The sequence below is a fragment of the Anomaloglossus baeobatrachus genome, chromosome 4 (assembly GCF_048569485.1).
Source record: "Anomaloglossus baeobatrachus isolate aAnoBae1 chromosome 4, aAnoBae1.hap1, whole genome shotgun sequence".
Lineage (NCBI taxonomy): Eukaryota > Metazoa > Chordata > Amphibia > Anura > Aromobatidae > Anomaloglossus > Anomaloglossus baeobatrachus.
Window position 1 is genome coordinate 655,606,827 of NC_134356.1, and position 23,812 is coordinate 655,630,638.

Sequence of the window (23,812 nt, forward strand, 5' to 3'; positions counted from 1 at the left end):
TACGACTGATTGTTGTCCTATGGACAGACTCTCCCACCTCAGCTGTAGATCTCTGCAGTTCATCCAGAGTGATCATGGGCCTTAGCTGCATCTCTGATCAGTCTTCTCCTTGTTTGAGATGAAAGTTTGGATGGACGGCCGGGCCTTGGTAGATTTGCAGTGGTATGATACTCCTTCCATTTCAATATGATCGCTTGCACAGTGCTTCCTGGGATGTTTAAAGTTTTGGAAATCTTTTTGTAACCAAATCCGGCTTTAAACTTCTCCACAACAGTATCACGGACCTGCCTGTTGTGTTCCTTGGTCTTCATGATGCTCTCTGCGCTTTACACAGAACACTGAGAGTATCACAGAGCAGGTGCATTTATACGGAGACTTGATTACACACAAGTGGTCCGGCGGATCAGTGGCGGGTTGACAAGGAGGGAGAGAGAGTGAGAGACAGACCACAATGAAGCCATCCACAGTGCCCCCACAATGAAGCCATCCACAGTGCCTGCATAACAAGAGACAGAGAGATCCACCCGCGGCAACACAAACAGCTCTGCTACATCTCAGAGCGATAACACTACCCGCTCTGAGTGTAGCGTTAACGATGCTGCCATGAGCGCGGCAGACTGTCACAGCCTCCGGGGCCGGTACACTGTCACAAGCTAGGGGGGCGTGCCAGCATGCACTGACGGCTGGTGGGCAGGGACCGATCACCACAGCACACTGTAATAGGATAGGGGGCGTGTCAACCTGCACGGACGGACTGTGGGCGGGGAGCGGCGAGGACGCGATCACCGCAGCAGACTGTCACAGGCTGGGGGGCGTGTCAGCCTGCACGGACGGACGCTGGGCAGAGAATACAAGGAAAGAAGTGTGAAGTCAAAGCACGACCCGGAAGAAGTATGCCGCCATGACACAGTGTCGGTAAGTATGAAACGCTCATTTATTTATTATTTTTTTCATGTTTTAGGACTTGCTGAATCCGGATCGCGCGCACGGAATCCCGCGTCCGGGTCGTCCCCGGAGATGGCACTGAAACCGTGCGGATCCAGACGTTTACAGTCCAGGTCCGATCAACACTATTCATCAGTCATTTAGGACAACATTGGATCATTCAGAGATCCTCAATGAACTTCTGGAGTGAGTTTGCTGCACTGAAAGTAAAGGGGATGAATAATATTGCACGCCCCAAGTTTCAGTTTATTCTTTTTTTTTACAAAAGTTTAAAATAAGCAATAAATATCGTTCAACTTCACAATTGTGTCCCACTTGTTGTTGATTTTTCTCCATAACATTAAAATTTTTATCATTATGTTTGAAGCCTGAAATGTGGGAAAAGGTTGAAAAATTCAAGGGGGGCGAATACTTTCGCAAGGCACTGTATCAGGATTTAACCCCTCAAACTATGTATATGGGCATGCAACACTTTGAAAGATAAGTCCAGCAATACCTTTACATGGCCAGTCCAATCTTCCTTTACTGAGAAATCAGGGTTTGAATTGATATGCAAATGAGGCTTAAGAGCTATGTGTAGATCTGAAGCCTCAGTCACTCCAGCTCTATCCCTGCCTCCTCCTGCTTGACCGACAGCCCCTTTCCCTGAAGCCACACAGGACAGAAGCTGTCAATCAAGCAGGAAGAGACGGAGCTGGGCGGGTATTGAGCTGGAGTGACGGAGGCTTCAGATCTACTAATAGTTCTTCAGCCTCATTTGCATATCAATTAAAACTCTGATTTGTCAATAAAAGAGGAAGGGTCTGGCAATGTAAAGGTATCGCTCCTATAAGCCCATATGGTGTGAACAGAACCATGCCTCCTCCATCTGCTACAGGACGAGCTGAAGGTTTCTGCAGATTTTGCATTTATTGCAGTTACCAAATCCTCTCACCTCCTCCACTTCCAGGTCAATGCACCAGATGACCAGGTAGTTGGCGGTCTCCTCGCACACCAGGTGAGCGTGATCGGACAAGTACTTCTGACTGTCGTCCCAGCGATGCAGCATGCCTGAAATGGAGAGATGGGAGAGGACATTACATGTGGGACAGCTGCCATACCACAGGACTACCCAGACCCCCAGGGTACCCACAGCCAGGAATACAGGCACGACGAGCCCCAAGGCCCCGACAGCCAAGTAAAGGGAAACGACGAGCCCCAACAGCCAAGGAAAGGGGCGCAACAAGCCTCCGACAGCCAAGAAAAGGAGCTCATCACACCCCGAGACCCCGGCAACCAAGTGGCACAATTTGAGAGGTTGCTTGCCTATTATTCATTCCTACTATTCATAGCAGTTATGCATATACCATTTTCATGTTTTTCACTTTTTCAGATAGTCCATTGTATTTTTCAGTCTAGTATTCCCATAGCAGTTCTGCTTTTCATTATTCCCATATACATTGTGACTGGTGTGCAACTCTTTATCCTATTGTTTAGTTGTATATTTTTGAGTCTTGCACCTTGTTCACACCATTGGTGTTCCAGACATACATTCTTTAATTAGCATGCATTTTCTGTCTGAGAACCCTGCCCCACCCACAGCCATGTGTCTTATTTCACATATATAGCTTGGTCCTTTGCTTCCCATACAGAGCAAGTTTTTAACTGCAGGTGAGGTTACATATAGGTTAGGGACCCCAAAAATAGAGATTACCTTGGCGTTGGTTTTGGGGCTCTTTTGCATTGATCAATACAATGGCTAAACATCTCTTATATTCCTATTATTCATAGCAGTTATGCATATTCCATTTGTCATGTTTTTTCACTTTTTTTCAGATAGTCCATTGTATTTTTCAGTCTAGTATTCCCATAGCAGTTCTGCTTTTCATTATTCCCCTATACATTGTGACTCATGACGAATTACGGGCTGTCATTACTCTGCTCACCACTTGCTTGGGTCATATTTTGTTTATGCTGATTTAACATGTAAAAAATAAATCCTGTTCCGAGAAAAATTCTTAAAATATTTAATAAAAAATAGCCATTATTTTTAATGTTTTGTAAAGTCACCTTGTTATCGATGTGCAGTAGGTCATCTACCAGCAGGGGGCGCAAAGTGATATTTGAGGTGAAAGATGCAACATCTGACAGTACAGAGGGTGCAGTCATTCAGATCTGTGCAGAGGGTGACTTTTGTGATTAATAGTAGATCGGCTGCTGCACGAGCGTGCACATAGCGGTGTATGGGCCCCATAGAAAGTCTATGGCTCTGTACACGGCTGTGAGCATGCTGGAGCAGGAGATGATCGCTTCTACCCCGGGGGGTATAGGGATCAGTGGGGTCTGAGGATCTAGAGCTCCAGCAAACTGACTATAACAATATATACTAAAAGTCTAGCTACACATAAGCCACATTCACATACAGTCAGGGCCAGAAATATTCGGACAGTGACACAAGTTTTGTTATTTTAGCTGTTTACAAAAACATGTTCAGAAATACAATTATATATATAATATGGGCTGAAAGTGCACACTCCCAGCTGCAATATGAGAGTTTTCACATCCAAATCGGAGAAAGGGTTTAGGAATCATAGCTCTGTAATGCATAGCCTCCTCTTTTTCAAGGGACCAAAAGTAATTGGACAAGGGACTCTAAGGGCTGCAATTAACTCTGAAGGCGTCTCCCTCGTTAACCTGTAATCAATGAAGTAGTTAAAAGGTCTGGGGTTGATTACAGGTGTGTGGTTTTGCATTTGGAAGCTGTTGCTGTGACCAGACAACATGCGGTCTAAGGAACTCTCAATTGAGGTGAAGCAGAACATCCTGAGGCTGAAAAAAAAAGAAAAAATCCATCAGAGAGATAGCAAACATGCTTGGAGTAGCAAAATCAACAGTCGGGTACATTCTGAGAAAAAAGGAATTGACTGGTGAGCTTGGGAACTCAAAAAGGCCTGGGCGTCCACGGATGACAACAGTGGTGGATGATCGCCGCATACTTTCTTTGGTGAAGAAGAACCCGTTCACAACATCAACTGAAGTCCAGAACACTCTCAGTGAAGTAGGTGTATCTGTCTCTAAGTCAACAGTAAAGAGAAGACTCCATGAAAGTAAATACAAAGGGTTCACATCTAGATGCAAACCATTCATCAATTCCAAAAATAGACAGGCCAGAGTTAAATTTGCTGAAAAACACCTCATGAAGCCAGCTCAGTTCTGGAAAAGTATTCTATGGACAGATGAGACAAAGATCAACCTGTACCAGAATGATGGGAAGAAAAAAGTTTGGAGAAGAAAGGGAATGGCACATGATCCAAGGCACACCACATCCTCTGTAAAACATGGTGGAGGCAACGTGATGGCATGGACATGCATGGCTTTCAATGGCACTGGGTCACTTGTGTTTATTGATGACATAACAGCAGACAAGAGTAGCCGGATGAATTCTGAAGTGTACCGGGATATACTTTCAGCCCAGATTCAGCCAAATGCCGCAAAGTTGATCGGACGGCGCTTCATAGTACAGATGGACAATGACCCCAAGCATACAGCCAAAGCTACCCAGGAGTTCATGAGTGCAAAAAAGTGGAACATTCTGCAATGGCCAATCACCAGATCTTAACCCAATTGAGCATGCATTTCACTTGCTCAAATCCAGACTTAAGACGGAAAGACCCACAAACAAGCAAGACCTGAAGGCTGCGGCTGTAAAGGCCTGGCAAAGCATTAAGAAGGAGGAAACCCTGCGTTTGGTGATGTCCATGGGTTCCAGACTTAAGGCAGTGATTGCCTCCAAAGAATTCGCAACAAAATATTGAAAATAAAAATATTTTGTTTGGGTTTGGTTTATTTGTCCAATTACTTTTGACCTCCTAAAATGTGGAGTGTTTGTAAAGAAATGTGTACAATTCCTACAATTTCTATCAGATATTTTTGTTCAAACCTTCAAATTAAACGTTACAATCTGCACTTGAATTCTGTTGTAGAGGTTTCATTTCAAATCCAATGTGGTGGCATGCAGAGCCCAACTCGCGAAAATTGTGTCACTGTCCAAAGATTTCTGGACCTAACTGTATACAAGCCGTGACTTCTGAACAGAACTTAAAGGGAACCTGTCAGGTCCAATATACGCCCAGGACCACGAGCAGTTCTGGGTGCATATTACTAAACCCTGCCTAACTGTCCCTGTATACACTAGCATAGATAAAGAGATCTTTAGAAAAAGCATTTCTAAAGATCTTATATCATATGCTAATGAGCGCGTGGACTAGTCCCCTGGTCGTTAGTTGACTCCATAGAGCCTAGAAGTGATCAGCTTTCCAGGTACTATAGTTGTCACGCTCGGGCAAGAAAATGCCAGGTGCAATAGAGGATACAATGGGGATGGAAAGGGTAGGGAGACCCAAATGATAGAGAAAGGGAAGACGGGCCACCTCCCAACACTAACTGCTGACTCACCAACATCCCTATACAGGTCCACCCCCCTCCCCCGTCGTAGTCACGTGCCTAGTCCGCAGCTGACCCTCCACTCACCCCAAGTAGTACAAAGGCCGGCGAGTGTACTAGACTGGACCACTGCAATAGTCAAAAACGGGGAAGGAAGACAGACAGGGGAACATAGAAAAAAAAAAGGATATACACCAACACCAAAGTTGCAGCCAAACACCAGGGCTGCAAACGAATAAACTCCAGCTGGTACAAGAAACTTCCACACTTCACAGTTCAAAAATGAATTCTATAACCGGCATCAGGTGAAGGGACATGTGACTGTTTAAAGCAGAGGTCTCAAACACGCGGCCCGCATGCGGCCCCTCAGGCTGCTTTGTGCGCGTGCGGCCCTCAGGCCCGTGCCCCTGTTGACTATCGCAATCGGTGCAGGGGCCGCAGTGCCGGCAAAACATTCATCTGACATAAATCGCTGACAGGGGCTGCGGGCGGCCCCTGCACCTGCCGCGATAGTCAACAGGGGCACGGAAGCAGAGTTGAGGCAGCTGAAGGAACGCGGGACAGGTGAGAAGAATGGTGTGTTGTTTTTTTTTTGTGTATGTGAAGGCAGACACATTAACCCCTTAGCGACCTATGAAGTACTGGGTACATCATGGCTCCCTGGTACTTAAGGACCCATAACGTACCCAGTACGTCATGGTGAAATTGCGGCCCCGGTGGCTGCGATTGCTTTGCAATGCAAATACCTTAGATTCGGGGAGGAGGGGACCTCTGCCTGACCTCAGGAGGGGTGGTGTCTCCTCACCGGACCTACGGAGGCTGTGATTGGCTGACGAACGCCGCTCAGCCAATCACAGCCACTGTAATGTTTCAACCATCGAAAATGGCTGAAACATTGAAATCCAGCCATGATCAGTGCAGCTATAGCACTGATCATTGGCTGGAGCTGGGTGACCTGTGTTTCACCCACCCCCAGCTCTGATTGGAGAGACCAGCCTTGTGACCGATATCTCCAATCACTGTGGATCTGGGGCCGGAGACCGCTCTCCTCAGCTTCACTCCAGCGTCCATCATCCACATTATGATGCGGACAAGGTGATCACATTACTATAGGATGGGAAAATTACTAAAGGATGGGGACATTCCAAGGATGGGCACAATACTATTGGATGGGGACATTACTACAGGATGTGCAAATTACGATAAGATGTGGACAAAGCTGGGGACATTACTATAGGATGCAGACAAGAATGGGCACAGTACTACAGGATGTGCATATTACGATAAGATGGAGACAAGGATGGGGAACATTACTATAGGATGGAGACAAGGATGGGGAACATTACTACAAGATGGAGACAAGGATGGGGAACATTACTATATAATGGGGAAAAGGATGAGCACATTACTGTAGAATGGGGACTAGGATGGGGCACATTACTGTGGGATGGGGCACAATACTACAAGGGGACAAGGATGGGCACATCAAGATGGGGAACATTACTAAAAGATGTTGGTCAAAATTTCTATATAGTGCTAATTGTAAGACTATTAGGTACAAGAAAGGAATAAAATTGAAAAAAACCTGAAAATAAGGCATGACTTTTTATTTACTGTCAAAATTTGTTTTATATTTAAACAAAGAATGTGCACATGTGCTATAATGAACAAGTGAATAATGTTCACAATCAGTGATCCAAAAGTAAAAAAAAAAAAAATATATATATATATATATGTCACAAACCACCGGGGGGGTCACTCAGAAATCCCCCGCGCTGGCTACCAGTACGTCACAATCGGGGGGTAACAAGTGGGGGTCACCCCTCCTTTATACCTCCCGACCGACAGACAGAGCACGTGACGCGCTCTCTAGCGCCCCTCTTATAGTCAGCCCAATTATGGAATTGCCCGACAATAAGCAAGGAGGCCGCTATACTACTTATGCCGATTAGTGAAGGGTCCCCGGTGAGAGTAGGGTATATATTCCCCCGACCTCCGCGGGCGGAATATATAAAATCTCCCCGAATCTCACTGGCCTCCCCACAATAATCCTTGGCACAATTCGCTGCCACCAACCGATTTACGGTAACTATTAGCCGAACACACAGACGTGGGATTCAAGATCGAGATAACAGAACAGCCCAAGATTAATTATATAATTTAATCAGCCTAAAGCACACTAGAACTACAATATATACAATAGGGAATCTACAGAATATACATATGTCAGAGTACAGTTACAATCAAAGCATGGGTTACAAACAGGCATACACAGTTCCAGCAGTTACCTTGTTGCGTCTGGCCACAGGGGGGCGCTGTACCCAGGTTTCTAGGATCCTTCCCACAGATGTTTCCTACACGTGCCCCCAGCGAAAAGAACCTTGGAAAATGGCCGAAGTAGGGTTATCAACCTGGGCAAATCCAGGTCCCCTCCTACCTTAGTGACCTCAGAGGGAGCACTGCTCCACCCCTGGCTGGAGTTATGGACAATCCACAACATGGAATATGGGCCATAACTTTGCCTGGGAGCGTCGTAGGCGGACGCCAATGCTCTCATTGTGATAGTTATGAATTTAGCCACAGAACGAGGGGACTCATGACCTGTCTGCCAGTTCCCCATTGGCTGATATCACGCCTGGGGCATTTCCCAATGTCCTGCTCCCATAAAAAGGGTGTGCCAGCTTCGTCCGCATGCGGAGACACCATTTTTATGGTTGCCATATTTATCGGAAATATGGCTTGCGAGATATGAACCATTTTTTACTGGAGTCGTTCTGTCTGGCTAGTTCCATAGCCTTGCTAATTAGCTACAACTCTTGTTACAGGGTGACGGCAGGGAGTCATCCTGTGTCCATTGTTCCCACACCACCTCATTTCCATATCACAGGACATGGCCATGGAGGTGTAAGTGGAACACTGAGAACAAGAAGGGAGGGGGCACTGCCAGGGAGTGATGAGAGATTATGACTGGAGTCATAATTCATCTTCATATCCCGGGATTTGCCTCACAATATATATATATATATATATATATATATATATATATATATATATATATATATTATATGGTACCAATAAAAATGTCACTTTGTCCTGCAAAGAATGCGGCCCCCCAAATTATTTTTTTTTCCTCTATGCGGCCCATACATCCAGCAGAGTTTGAGACCCCTGGTTTAAAGGGAATGGGAGTCGTCACAAACCAGCTGCACCCCAGATTGGAGTAGCAAGGAACTACCAACAAGAAAAGGGTCATTAACCCTTGCTGCACCAAAAGAAAGCAACTACATTTATAACCCAGAATTTCACAAGGCAATGTGAAGCTCAGATGCCAGTCCTGTCTGAGGTCTCCCAAGGACGGGAGACACTCGTGGCAATAATAGACTGTGCACTTTCCCCTGCGAGTCCCCAGTTATGCCTTTGTCACTTACCGAAATGTTTCAGCTGCTTGAGGTTCTTTTCCACAAAGGTTTTGTGCTTTTGTTCCTTTTGCTCCTCCGTCTCCACATTTCCTTCTGGTTTGACATTAAAAACACTCTGGGGAGAGAAAAGAGACAGCAGAATTTAGGAGGACGACCGCCCCTCCGACCGCCTCTTCATCCCCCCTGTAGCCTGCACGACTACATGGCCACCAAATCTCGCCATCGCCGCACCTTACTGAACCCTTCCTTGCTGAGTGTGTCCACATTCCAGGGCATGGTCTTCTCCTTCTTCTTCAGGTCGTCCTCCTTCTTCATCCAGGTCTTCTCCTCTTTCTTCAGCTGCTCCACCTCCTTCTTCAGCTTGTCGGCGTCCCCTTTCGCATTGTCATGAACCTGTAATTCTTTCAGTTTCTTCTGACAATCACCAAGCTTCTTTTTACATTCGTTCGTCCCTTTCTTAAGTTCTTCTTTCTCTTTTTCAAATTCCTCCATTCTTTCCATGCGGGCCTGTGTCAGGAGGAAGCAGATAAAGCTGAAGCAATTATTAGCACCTTTCATGCCACAGAAAGACAACATGGTGCAAGAAGACAATGACTGATTTTGCTTTGTAATCTGGGAGCAGCGTAATGTAGGGGCAGAGAGCCTGATTGCAGCGATGTGTCACTTATTGACTGCTTGCTGCAGATTCAATACAATCCCTGTTTTCTCTGCTGCAGATCGACCAGTTCTCTGACATCGGAGCGCTGTACAACCCCGCCCACACCAGTTGACTGGCAGTGTGCACAGAGAGTTGCCAATCAACGGTGGGAGTGTGGTTACATAGCACAAGAGTATTACACGACACCTAATTTCCTGCTGATAAAACACTGATTTTATTGAAACAACAGCACACAGCAAAGTGACATGTTGCTGGAATCAGGCTTTCTGGCCCTACATTATGCTTGCACTTCACACCTCCAGGCCACCTGGGGGAGCCCCGCATCACCAGGCCTCCTGGGGGAGCCCCGCACCACGCATCACCAGGCCTCCTGGGGGGGCCCCGCACCACCAGGCCTCCTGGGGGGGGTCCCGCACCACCAGGCCTCCTGGGGGGGGCCCGCACCACCAGGCCTCCTGGGGGGGCCCCGCACCACCAGGCCTCCTGGGGGGGGCCCCGCACCTACAGGCCTCCTGGGGGGGGCCCCGCACCTACAGGCCTCCTGGGGGGGGCCCCGCACCTACAGGCCTCCTGGGGGGGGCCCCGCACCTACAGGCCTCCTGGGGGGGGCCCCGCACCTACAGGCCTCCTGGGGGGGGCCCCGCACCTACAGGCCTCCTGGGGGGGGCCCCGCACCTACAGGCCTCCTGGGGGGGGCCCCGCACCTACAGGCCTCCTGGGGGGGGCCCCGCACCTACAGGCCTCCTGGGGGGGGCCCCGCACCTACAGGCCTCCTGGGGGGGGCCCCGCACCTACAGGCCTCCTGGGGGGGCCCCCGCACCTACAGGCCTCCTGGGGGGGGCCCCGCACCTACAGGCCTCCTGGGGGGGGGCCCCGCACCTACAGGCCTCCTGGGGGGGGCCCCGCACCTACAGGCCTCCTGGGGGGGGCCCCGCACCTACAGGCCTCCTGGGGGGGGCCCCGCACCTACAGGCCTCCTGGGGGGGGCCCCGCACCTACAGGCCTCCTGGGGGGGGCCCCGCACCTACAGGCCTCCTGGGGGGGGCCCCGCACCTACAGGCCTCCTGGGGGGGGCCCCGCACCTACAGGCCTCCTGGGGGGGGGCCCCGCACCTACAGGCCTCCTGGGGGGGGGCCCCGCACCTACAGGCCTCCTGGGGGGGGGCCCCGCACCTACAGGCCTCCTGGGGGGGGGGCCCCGCACCTACAGGCCTCCTGGGGGGGGGCCCACGCCTACAGGCCTCCTGGGGGGGGCCCCACACCTACAGGCCTCCTGGGGGGGGGCCCCGCACCTACAGGCCTCCTGGGGGGGGGGCCCCGCACCTACAGGCCTCCTGGGGGGGGCCCCGCACCTACAGGCCTCGTGGGCACATAATCCGCTGCGTACCTCTAGACCTCCGGAGGGCATCCTCCACCACATGTTGGGAGGCCTCCTGGGGGCACAGACAGCAGATATTTCATAGCTGTTCCCTTTAAGCCATTATAAAACAGCATAATGTTCTCACCTGGTGCCGCCATCGGAACAAACTGGCTGTATCGATATTGGGATGAGTGTCGTCTTCATCATCCGACACTTCGATGTGATCCCACACACTATAATCCACCATCTTGCCGCTCACTGAGGTTTTCTGAAGGAGACACAGACAATGTGAACCATTAGAATCAGTCAGTCCCGTACATACAGGGTCTCCCACCCACAGGTCTTCAGTGTAGACCCCTCAGTATAGTACAGAGCACGCGGCTGCTGACAGACTACTCCATGTAATGGAGCTGGGGTAGAGTCCGTCACATCGAATCCTCTCAGTTTGCCCTGTAGGAGGAGCTGTTACATATTTTAATAGAAGTGTCCTTGAGTGGAAAGAATTCCTATGACAGCTCCCAAAGTGCCCGATAGTGCCAAGTGCACGTGTGCCGAGCCCCCCCTCTGACAAAGGATTGGAGGGCTATTTCCATCTGACGTTATGCGACGCTTCAGACCCCTCCAAAAATCCCGAGAATGAAGGGATTATTGCCCCCCAGGCCCCTTCCTGTTATGGGCCGGGCATATGCAGCACCATCCTGCTCTGTATTACACTGCCCCCTCAATCTCTGCATTGTACAGCTCCACACGCCAGACCACCACACCAAGGGAAGGCGTATGGAGCCATTGAGAAAAAACAAATAATCAACAGCTCACCTAGACCTCACAATTCATGTGGTGAAAAGAAAACAAATAGACACAAAAAAAAAAAAAAAAAAAAAAAAAAAAAAAAAATCGGAGTTATAATAATGCACTACTTAACAGAGCCCGGGATACTGATGCTACTAGAGACCGACACGATTTAGTCTATGGGGATAGCAAAAGATCCAAATGTAGAACTTATAGAATTAAGGATTCTGTTACCTTTGTTACTACTTTTACAAATGATTTTCCCACTATCCGGAATATTGTTCAGAAGCATTTACCTGTGTTGCATCAAGATCATATTGTATCAGATATTTTATCTAAGGGTGTACGATTCTCTACTAGGAAAGCTACTAGTATAGGTAACAAGCTTTCTCCAAGCCTGTTTATAGAGAGCTAGCTGTCTCCCCAGCTTCGCCCGGGTTAATAACTGCTGTTAACAAAATAGAATGTATTACCAAAAATGTATTCTGCACACAAACACCACAAAACAAATAGATATAAATGTAATTATAATGTATGTCTCCCCCTCTGTATATATCTCTGTCACTTTCCCTGTCTGTCTCTTTCCCTCTCTTTCCCTGTGTCTCTTTCCTTGTGTCTGTCTCTTTACCTGTCTTTGTCTGTCTCTTTCCCTCTCTTTCCCTGTCTGTCGGTTTCCCTGTGTCTGTCTCTATCTGTCTGTCTCTTAACGTGTCTCTCTCTTTCCCTGTCTGTCTCTTTCCCTATCAGTCTCTTTGTCTGTGTCTGTCTCTTTGTGTCTGTGTCTTACCCTGTCTATGTCTGTTTCTTACCCTGTCTGTGTCTGCCTCTTTCCCTCTCTGTGTCTGTCTCTTTCCCTGGCTGCATTGTGACACGCCAACATTCCATATAAGGGCGTGGCTGCGCATTCTTCTGAAGTTCTGGCTGCACTGTGGCTCCCAGCTCCATTCGCTTTAATGGAGGCAGGTTTTTTGGTGAATAACTGTAAAGCGCGGGGTTAAAATTTCCCCTCAAAATATAGCCTATGACGCTCTCGGGGTCCAGACGTGTGAGTGTGCAAAATTTTGTGGCTGTAGCTGCGACGGTGCAGATGCCAATCCCCGGACACACACACACACACTCAGCTTTATATATTAGATATAAAAAACCTCTCTTTATGGCTACATTATGCTTCTCCTTTGATTATATATACAATATATTGCGTAATATATGCCTCTTACATTGATAAGCACTTTATCTTATTTATTTATTTGTATAACCTCTGGATAACCATATATGTGCCACAAGTATCCCTTCATTGAGCAGAGAATTATACTTGTGATTCTATATACCGTACTTCTCCCTGTGCACTGAGCCTTATTTCTTTCCAGGAAATGGCTGGTATCTTATTAGATTTAATGGTATTTTTTATATTCAGTAAAAGTTATCATCATTGATCTTTGTTCGGTTTTTCTTTCTCTCCCCCTTTTTCCCTCCTTTGGTGTCTATACAGCATGTTAGAATACTGTATATAAGAGTCCACTGGTGGTGGCCGGACCTTTTATAGGGCAAAAAAGGGGGTTATGTAATTAGTCAGAAAATATATTATGCCTAATATTGCAGAGGCACCAGGCACCGGGCTATGAGTTGTGACGCCTTCCCCTGACGGAAGCGCCGAAACGCGAGCTTTTTCAAAGGAAGAAAGAAGCGCCGACACATGAGCGTTAGGGGAAGGCGTCATACTCATAGCCCGGTGCCTGGTGCCTCTGCAATATTAGGCATAATATATTTTCTAAGCAATTACATTTCAAGCGCTAGCACCTGGATGGCGTTGGAATTGACTACTGGGGCGTGATTAGGTTTTTCTGTGTGCAATTATACTTGACTGGACATCTTTGCACCTTTTGGTTATTTAACCCCTTGTTGCACATGACACTTTATATACACATATACAGTTAGGTCCAGAAATATTTGGACAGTGACACAATTTTCGCGAGTTGGGCTCTGCATGCCACCACATTGGATTTGAAATGAAACCTCTACAACAGAATTCAAGTGCAGATTGTAACGTTTAATTTGAAGGTTTGAACAAAAATATCTGATAGAAATTGTAGGAATTGTCACATTTCTTTACAAACACTCCACATTTTAGGAGGTCAAAAGTAATTGGACAAATAAACCAAACCCAAACAAAATATTTTTATTTTCAATATTTTGTTGCGAATCCTTTGGAGGCAATCACTGCCTTAAGTCTGGAACCCATGGACATCACCAAACGCTGGGTTTCCTCCTTCTTAGTGCTTTGCCAGGCCTTTACAGCCGCAGCCTTCAGGTCTTGCTTGTTTGTGGGTCTTTCCGTCTTAAGTCTGGATTTGAGCAAGTGAAATGCATGCTCAATTGGGTTAAGATCTGGTGATTGACTTGGCCATTGCAGAATGTTCCACTTTTTTGCACTCATGAACTCCTGGGTAGCTTTGGCTGTATGCTTGGGGTCATGGTCCATCTGTACTATGAAGCGCCGTCCGATCAACTTTGCGGCATTTGGCTGAATCTGGGCTGAAAGTATATCCCGGTACACTTCAGAATTCATCCGGCTACTCTTGTCTGCTGTTATGTCATCAATAAACACAAGTGACCCAGTGCCATTGAAAGCCATGCATGCCCATGCCATCACGTTGCCTCCACCATGTTTTACAGAGGATGTGGTGTGCCTTGGATCATGTGCCGTTCCCTTTCTTCTCCAAACTTTTTTCTTCCCATCATTCTGGTACAGGTTGATCTTTGTCTCATCTGTCCATAGAATACTTTTCCAGAACTGAGCTGGCTTCATGAGGTGTTTTTCAGCAAATTTAACTCTGGCCTGTCTATTTTTGGAATTGATGAATGGTTTGCATCTAGATGTGAACCCTTTGTATTTACTTTCATGGAGTCTTCTCTTTACTGTTGACTTAGAGACAGATACACCTACTTCACTGAGAGTGTTCTGGACTTCAGTTGATGTTGTGAACGGGTTCTTCTTCACCAAAGAAAGTATGCGGCGATCATCCACCACTGTTGTCATCCGTGGACGCCCAGGCCTTTTTGAGTTCCCAAGCTCACCAGTCAATTCCTTTTTTCTCAGAATGTACCCGACTGTTGATTTTGCTACTCCAAGCATGTCTGCTATCTCTCTGATGGATTTTTTCTTTTTTTTTCAGCCTCAGGATGTTCTGCTTCACCTCAATTGAGAGTTCCTTAGACCGCATGTTGTCTGGTCACAGCAACAGCTTCCAAATGCAAAACCACACACCTGTAATCAACCCCAGACCTTTTAACTACTTCATTGATTACAGGTTAACGAGGGAGACGCCTTCAGAGTTAATTGCAGCCCTTAGAGTCCCTTGTGCAATTACTTTTGGTCCCTTGAAAAAGAGGAGGCTATGCATTACAGAGCTATGATTCCTAAACCCTTTCTCCGATTTGGATGTGAAAACTCTCATATTGCAGCTGGGAGTGTGCACTTTCAGCCCATATTATATATAGAATTGTATTTCTGAACATGTTTTTGTAAACAGCTAAAATAACAAAACTTGTGTCACTGTCCAAATATTTCTGGACCTAACTTATATATATATATATATATATATATATATATATATATATATATATATATATATATATATATATATATATATATAAAAACTCCTCTCTTTATGGCTACATTATGCTTCTCCTTTGATTATATATACACCATATATTGCGTAATATATACCTCTTACATTGATAAGCACTTTATCTTTTATTGTTTATTTTGTGTATAACCTCTGCATAACCATATATGTGCCACAAGTATCCCTTCATTCAGCATAGTTTTGTGAGAATTATACTTGTGATTCTATATACTTCTTCCTGTGCACTGATTTATTCTATGGTGTTACGCCTTATTTCTTTCCAGTAAATGGCTGGTATCTTATTAGATTTTATGGTAATTTTTATATTCAATAAAAGTTGTTATCATTGATCTTTGTTCGGTTTTTCTTTCCCTCCCCCTTTTTCCCTCCTTTGGTGTCTCATTATTCTGAATGATCCCTATGGTTTGGTTAGTTCCCACACATCGGTTATGATCAATATACTAGTATTATATATCTATTCATCCCAATGTGTGGCATGAACCCTTCTTAATCAGTATTTGTGATATTAAAATGCTGTATATAAGAGCCCAGGCCGCTGTGTAGAACACAAAAACCACTTTATAATACTCACCTAACCGGTCGCTGCGGTGGATGTGGCTCAGATGGGTGTCTTCGTCCTCCGCTGCCTGTGTTGTCCTTCTGAAGTCACGGTGCATGACGCGTCCGACGTCATACACACTCGCCGGCATTCAGGTCCTGAGCTGGGTAGATCAAAGTATTGTAGTGCGCCTGCGCAGGATCGGCGAGTGTGTATGACGCAGACGTGTCATGCACACAGGTTTCAGGAGGAAGACAAAGATGGCCGAAAGAGGCGGTGCCGACAGATAAAGACGCCCATCTGAGCCACATCCACCGCAGCGACTGGTTAGGTGAGTATTATAAAAAAGAGAATTTTGTTTACTTACCGTAAATTCTTTTTCTTATAGTTCCGACATGGGAGACCCAGCCCATGGGTGTATAGCTAGCGACCTCCGGAGGACACACAAAGCACTACACTCAAACGTGTAGCTCCTCCCTCCGGGCTATATACACCCCCTGGATGACAATCTACCCAGTTCAGTGCAAAAGCTGAAGGAGGACATCCACCCATAAGTAGAGATAGAGTAAAACTCGGCAAAACCAGAACTCTGTCTACTAACAACAGCCGTGAAGCACACGGAACAAAAACTGCCAACAGGCAACAGGGAGGGAGCTGGGTCTCCCATGTCGGAACTATAAGAAAAAGAATTTACGGTAAGTAAACAAAATTCTCTTTTTCTTTAACGTTCCTTTATGGGAGACCCAGACCATGGGACGTTCCAAAGCAGTCCATGGGTGGGAAATAAACTAAACTGAGAAGTAGGCAAAACCTAACTTCACAAATGGGCGACAGCCGCCTGAAGGATGAGTCTGCCCAAGCTCGCATCTGCCGAAGCATGAGCATGCACTTGGTAGTGCTTAGAAAAAGTGTGCAGACTGGACCAAGTGGCAGCCTGACACACCTGCTGAGCCGTAGCCTGGTGCCTGAAAGCCCAGGAGGCACCGACAGCTCTGGTCGAGTGCGCCTTAATCCCCGACGGGGGAGGCACCTGAGAAGACTGGTAGGCATCGGCTATGGCCGACCTAATCCAACGAGCTAGGGTCGGTTTAGAAGCCGAAAGGCCCTTGCGCTGACCCGTGGTTAGCACGAAAAGTGAGGTGCACCGCCGAAACACGGCGGTGCGAGACACATAGATGCGGAGCGCCCGCACCAAATCCAAGGTGTGCAACGCCTTCTCAAAGCGATGCACAGGGGCCGGACAAAGAGAGGGCAATGAAATGTCCTGGTTAAGGTGGAAGGAAGACACCACCTTAGGAAGAAAGTCCGGAGTCGGACGAAGAACCACCTTGTCTTGGTGAAACACCAAAAAGGGGGATTCCGAAGAAAGCGCAGCCAAATCGGAAACTCTCCTGAGAGAAGTTATGGCTACTAGAAAGACGACTTTCTGTGAAAGTCTGGACAAAGGAACCTCCTTGAGAGGCTCAAAAGGGGGTTTCTGTAAGGCCGTGAGGACCAAATTAAGGTCCCAGGGATCCAAGGGTCGTCGGTAAGGAGGAATGATGTGAGATGCGCCCTGCATGAAGGTGCGCACCTGAGCCAGTCGAGCGATACGCCGCTGGAACAATACCGACAAAGCCGACACCTGTCCCTTAAGGGAATTGAGGGACAGACCCAACTGTAGACCTGACTGTAGAAAAGACAGGATGGTCGGCAAGGCGAACGGCCAAGGAGCATGGCCGGAAGAGCGACACCAGGACAGGAAAATCTTCCAAGTCCTATGATAAATCCTAGCCGAGGAAGACTTCCGAGCCTGAGTCATGGTGGAGATGACCTCAGAGGGAATGCCTGAAGCCGTCAGGATCCAGGACTCAAGAGCCACGCCGTCAATCTGAGAGCCGCAGAATTCTGGCGGAAGAACGGACCTTGAGAGAGAAGGTCTGGGCGGTCTGGGAGATGCCACGGGATCTCTACGGACAGACGGAGCAAGTCTGGGTACCAGGCTCGCCTGGGCCAGTCCGGAGCAATGAGTATGACTCGACGGCCCTCCATTCGGATCTTGCGCAGAACCCTGGGCAAGAGCGCTAGAGGGGGAAACACATAGGCCAGACTGAACTGAGACCAATCCTGAACCAGTGCGTCTGCTGCGAAGGCTTGAGGATCGTGGGAGCGAGCCACGTAAACCGGAACCTTGTGGTTGTGCCGGGAAGCCATTAGATCTACTTCCGGAGTGCCCCACTTGCGGCAGATTGATCTGAACACTGACGGATGCAGGGCCCACTCGCCGCCGTCCACGGTTTGACGGCTGAGATAATCGGCCTCCCAGTTTTCCACGCCTGGGATGTGGACTGCGGATATGGTGGACTTTGAGTCCTCCGTCCACTGGAGGATTCGTTGAACCTCCAACATCGCCAGACGGCTGTGAGTTCCGCCCTGGTGATTGATGTAGGCAACCGCTGTCGCGTTGTCCGACTGAACCCGAATGTGCTTGCCCGCCAGTAGGTGGTGAAAGTCTAGAAGAGCTAGAAACACAGCTCTGATCTCCAGCACATTGATCGGGAGGGCTGATTCGGACGGAGTCCAAGTGCCCTGTGCTCGGTGATGGAGAAACACCGCTCCCCAACCGGAGAGACTGGCATCCGTGGTGAGAATCACCCAGGACGGAGTCAGGAAGGACCGCCCCTGTGACAGGGAGAGGGGCTGAAGCCACCACTGAAGGGAGTTCCTGGCCTGTGATGACAGAGCCACTAGCCTGTCCAAAGAAGAGATCCGCTTGTCCCAACAGCGGAGAATGTCCAGCTGCAAGGGACGCAGATGGAACTGGGCAAAGGGAACCGCTTCCATGGACGCCACCATCTGACCCAGCACCTGCATGAGGCGTCTGAGGGAATGACGGCGGTGCCTCAACAGAGAGCGCACCGCCAGACGAAGGGACTGCTGTTTGACTAAGGGCAACTTGACAAGTGCCGGCAGAGTCTCGAATTGCATCCCTAGGTACAAGAGTACCTGGGTCGGGGTCAGAGTCGACTTGGGAAGGTTGACAAGCCACCCGAACTGAATTAGCGTGGCGACAGTGAGAGAGACACTCCGTTGGCAGTCTACACTGGAAGAGGCCTTGACTAGAAGGTCGTCCAGGTAAGGAATCACTGCCAATCCCTGGAGGTGCAGGACAGCAACCACTGCTGCCATGACTTTGGTGAACACTCGGGGGGCCGTGGCTAAGCCAAAGGGAAGAGCCACGAACTGGAAATGTTCCTCTCCGATCGCAAAGCGTAGCCAACGCTGGTGTGAAACCGCAATAGGCACATGCAGATAGGCATCTCTGATGTCGATGGATGCGAGAAAATCTCCCTGGGTCATTGAGGCAATGACCGATCTTAGAGATTCCATGCGAAAGTGCCGCACCTGAACATGCTTGTTGAGAAGCTTGAGATCCAGGATGGGCCGGGAGGAACCGTCCTTTTTGGGAACTAGAAAGAGGTTTGAGTAGAAACCTCTGAACCGTTCCCGGGCGGGGACCGGAACAATTACCCCGTTGGTCTGCAGGGATGCCACGGCCTGAGCGAAGGCGGCGGCTTTGGAGCAGGGGGGGGTGGACAGAAAAAATCTGTTTGGCGGGCTGGAGGAGAAGGGTATCCTGTAGCCGTGGGTGATGATGTCCCGCACCCACTGATCGGAGACGTGTTGCAACCACACGTCGCCAAAGTGGGAGAGCCTGCCCCCGACCAAGGACGTTGCTGGCGCGGCCAGATAGTCACGAGGAGGCTGCCTTGGTGGCAGCGGCTCCTCCGGTCTTTTGAGGACGCGGCTTTGCGCGCCAGTTGGATTTACGATCCTTGGCGGTAGTGGACGAGACCGTGGACTTAGAGGATGACCAGTTAGAGGAACGAAAGGAACGAAACTTCGATTGGTTCCTGCCCTGGGTAGGTTTCTTGGGTTTAGCTTGTGGCAAGGAAGTACTCTTCCCGCCAGTAGCCTCCTTAATTATGTCATCCAGCTGTTCCCCAAACAGCCGTGACCCCGTAAAAGGGAGACTCGCAAGGTACTTCTTAGAGGAAGCGTCCGCTTTCCACTCTCGAAGCCACAAGATCCTGCGGATCGCGAGGGAATTAGCGGAGGCCACTGCCGTGCGGTGAGAAGCTTCCAGGACGGCAGACATGGCGTAGGATGCAAAAGCTGAAGCTCGGGCGGTTAAAGCATCCATCTCAGGAATAGAGTCTCTGGAGAGGGAATGAATCTCCGCCAGAGAGGCAGAGATAGCCTTAAGAGCCCACACCGCCGCAAAAGACGGAGAGAAGGAGGCTCCTGCCGCCTCAAATACAGACTTGGCCAGAAGGTCAACCTGGCGGTCAGTGGGATCCTTAAGAGAAGTGCCGTCGGCCACCGCAACTACTGTGCGGGCTGAGATTCTGGACACTGGAGGGTCTACCTTTGGGGACTGGGCCCAGTCCTTAACCACCTCCGGTGGAAACGGGAAACGGTCATCTGAACTACGTTTCGGAAAACGTTTGTCAGGACAGGCCCTTGGCTTGTTAACAGTGGTCTGAAAGCTGGAGTGATTAAAAAACATACTCCTAGGCTTCTTAGGAGAGGTAAACTGGTGTACCTCTACCAGAGAGGGTTGATCCTCTGACTCCTGTGGGTTAAGGTTCAGTACGGAGTTAATGGACGCAATCAAGTCACTAACGTCCGCATCGCCCTCAGACAAGTCAATGGGGTACATAGAGGCAGAGTCTGAGCCCACAGTAAATGAATCATCCTCGCCCTGCACCTCGGCTTGTGAATCAGAGCCGTGGGACGAGGAAGGAGGAGGGTCCGTGCGTCTCCGTTTGGGGGGACTGGGTCCGAGGACATGCTCTGAGGGCTCTGCAGAGCTCTGAGCAGCAGAGACACCCTGAGAGGGGGGCTGAGAGGGAGGCTGATGCATAGACAGCAGCGTCTGAGACAGCTGCCCCATGGAATCGGCAAACGACTTGGAAAGAGCCTGTGTAAAGGATGCTACCCAAGCCGGGGGTTCAGCCACCGGGACCGAAGCAGCCGGAGGGACCCCTGCGGAGGCTCCAGGCTGAGACACAACCATATTAGCACAGTTATCACAATGTGGGTACGTGCTAGGCTCTGGCAGAATTAGCTTGCAAGCAGTGCATATAGCATACATGTTTGCAGCCTTGCTCCTAGTGACAGACATGCTGCTGTGGAGGAAGCTCTGCAGCCAAAACACACTCCTGTAGAAAGCCTGAGTGTATAAAAATCCACAACCATAGGTTGTGGCTTACCAGCCCTGTTCTCTGTGTGCCCTCTGGACTTCACCGCTCCTCTGTAAAGTGACAGCTTCCAAAAAGTATGCAGCAGTAGCATCCAGCGCTTCTCAGTGATAAGAACGCTGAGAAAATGGCGCTGGGAGAAGGAGGGGGGGCGTGTATAAGCCCAGGAGCGGGAAAACACAGAGGCCAGAGAGACACAGGGGGGTAGACAGAGGAGGGGACATCCCCCCAGAGGGGAGTGCCCTCCGCTCTGCTGGCCGGGCGGTGGGCGTCGCTGTATGCAAAACATACAGAAGAAGCCAAAAACGAAACTAGGCCCAAACTGAAGCCGGGGCCTAGATTTTAAAGTGCGGCCGACGAGCAGGCACCGTCGGCGCGGTTCTCATGGGAAATTCCCAGAACCGGCCGAAAATAACAGTAACGCTAAAGCACATACTGCCCCCATAATAAAAGTACCCGGGATCCCTGAAAAAACGTCTCAATACTTAGCTTTGAGACGCAGGGCCATGTCCCTGAATGGGGGTTAACGCTCCTTCCAGCAGGGACCAGACAGGGCTGTGGATGGAGCCGGCCTCCTGCAAGCAGAGAGGACCGTGGAGGCTCCCACTTCAAACAGAGCCTCGACAGAGGATGCGAAGGAGCTCGGCATGTGAAGGCTCCAGCCTTATTAAAATCAACCTTAACAGCACCCCGCAGAGTGGAGCGTGAAGGGACATGCCGGGAGTCCAGACTGGACCCGCTTTTCTTCCAAATCTTTAAAACATTAAAATAAAATTGAAAAAAATATGAGGAAATAAAAGTGTGTGTGATCCTCCTGGAACACAAAGCGTTGAACTGGGTAGATTGTCATCCAGGGGGTGTATATAGCCCGGAGGGAGGAGCTACACGTTTGAGTGTAGTGCTTTGTGTGTCCTCCGGAGGTCGCTAGCTATACACCCATGGGCTGGGTCTCCCATGTCGGAACGTTAAAGAAAAGTGTTTTTTATGTTCTACGCAGCAGCCTGGGCTCTTATATATGGCATGTTATGCTGGATATAAAAGCCTACTGGTGATGGTCACAGGTTATAGGGTAAAAAACTGGTGACAGGTTCCCTTTAAAGCTTTTGATTTACATCTTGTTGCCTTGGAGACCGACCACCACAGCTCAACAAAGCACGGTGCTTTGATCTTTTCCATTATGATCCAAGATCTTTTCCATTACGTAAGTGTTGTTTTGAAGCAGGCCAGGATCGCTGGAGCATACCGTGACCTCCTAATCCCAGCCAACTTCAACGCAGTGCTTACAAGCTAGACAACAGCGGTGGTCTGTCTCCTAGGCAACGAGCTGTAAACAAAAGAAAAGTGTTAATATATCAAGAACGGCTGTAAATTTTAACAAGATGATAATTGCAAAAGTGCTTGTTTTTTTCAAGCCCTACCCTATCCGACAACATCCATTTGTGAAGATGGGAGTAACCCCTTCAAGGGACCTCGTAGACCCATACAAGACTAGTACAACGTGTCTATAATTTTGGATTTTGGCAGATTTCCACATTTATATCACAACAGCCCCTTTTACACGTCTGTGATTTTTCCCTTGGAATGCTGACAGTTTACCAGGAACAGAAAGTTCCGTGCGGTGTCAAAAGGTCACGAAGAGGAAATGTGCGGTAGTCTGGACTACGGATCCGTTGTAGATAGAGTTCCCCTTTAAGAATGCGCCGCACATAACGTACACAGCAGTCGTGCAACCAAATCACATCTGCTCCTTAAAGTCAGAATAGTGGACGCCCCCCGGGGTCGCAGTCCCTAGTTATCAAAAGTGAACCGCCCCTTTAAGACGACAATCGCCCCTTTGAGACGATGTTTTCCCTTCTATCCCATCCTTCCACATTTTTTTTACATAGAAAAGTCACATAGAATAAAAGGTCACCCCTGTTCATCTGCAATCCCCTCATTCTAAGCCTAGGGTGGGGACTACAAGTCTCAGCATGCCACTCACAGGATGTCAGAGACTGCTGCACAACACTGGGAGTTGCAGCTCCACACCAGACACAGAGTCACTTCCTGCTTCATACAAGGTCACTTCTAATACAACGAGAAATAACACGGGCAGAGCCGTGTAATGTACGGACCGGACGAGCTCCCACCTGGAGGCTGCGCGCACGTCTCTCCTTCTGGAAGGCTCGGGCGCTCTACCACCCACTGCCCTCACTCTGACGTCACTTCCCTGGCCTCAATCCGGTCAGCTGTCCCTTTTCCTGACGTCACAGCATGTCCTCCAATCATCATCAAGGGAGGCAAGAAAACTCCGCCCACTCAACACGCCTTGTTTTCCGCCGGCGTATGTCGCTCCTGTATGACGCTACCAAAGTCTGATTGGAGAAGAGCATTAAAAGGCGTGGCCTAACGGATGTATAAAAGGAGCGGGTGTGTGAAACTCCGTCCGCCAGTAGATGGGCGCGGCTGTTGATGAGCGACGCGGCAAGGGCGGGAATTTCAGTTTTTCTTCACGTGAGAGACATTTCTAGATTCTTCTATCGCAAGTTGAAACTGCCAGTCATTGGAATACTGACAGAAAAGGCAATGTAAATGTGAGGTATTTTACATCAGGTGTATAGTAAGGCAGAATGTAAAGTGAGGGCCCGGGTGGAGACCCTAATACAGAGCTGAGCCTTCCCCACAGTAGCCGCCATGTTGTACCAGTTACCTGCAGTCACAATTGTGCAGGTTGTAGAGCCGGACTGGTCTGGCTAATACTGGCCGCTCCGCTCTGGTTGGCTGCATAGGCCAGTTATGTGACACGTGCTCAT

The 23,812-nt window shown here is 48.9% G+C and overlaps 1 protein-coding gene across 3 annotated transcripts in view; it reads right to left on the minus strand.

The window, feature by feature from the left end:
- Nucleotides 1-23,236, minus strand: part of CDC37 (cell division cycle 37, HSP90 cochaperone) — a 40,856-nt gene extending 17,620 nt beyond the window's left edge. Inside the window, exons 1-5 of one of the 3 annotated variants that reach the window (XM_075346502.1) lie at nucleotides 23,150-23,236; nucleotides 10,949-11,071; nucleotides 9,018-9,293; nucleotides 8,796-8,901; nucleotides 1,880-1,995 (exon numbers count right to left, since the gene is read on the minus strand). In XM_075346502.1, coding sequence (XP_075202617.1) covers nucleotides 1,880-1,995; nucleotides 8,796-8,901; nucleotides 9,018-9,293; nucleotides 10,949-11,050 — 600 coding nt within the window. In that variant the 5' untranslated portion in view covers nucleotides 11,051-11,071; nucleotides 23,150-23,236. Of the gene's footprint in view, nucleotides 1-1,879; nucleotides 1,996-8,795; nucleotides 8,902-9,017; nucleotides 9,294-10,948; nucleotides 11,072-23,001; nucleotides 23,106-23,134 lie in introns of those variants that run through there. The other 2 variants (XM_075346504.1, XM_075346503.1) reach the window with 2 other exon arrangements.
- Nucleotides 23,237-23,812: the final 576 nt, after the last annotated feature.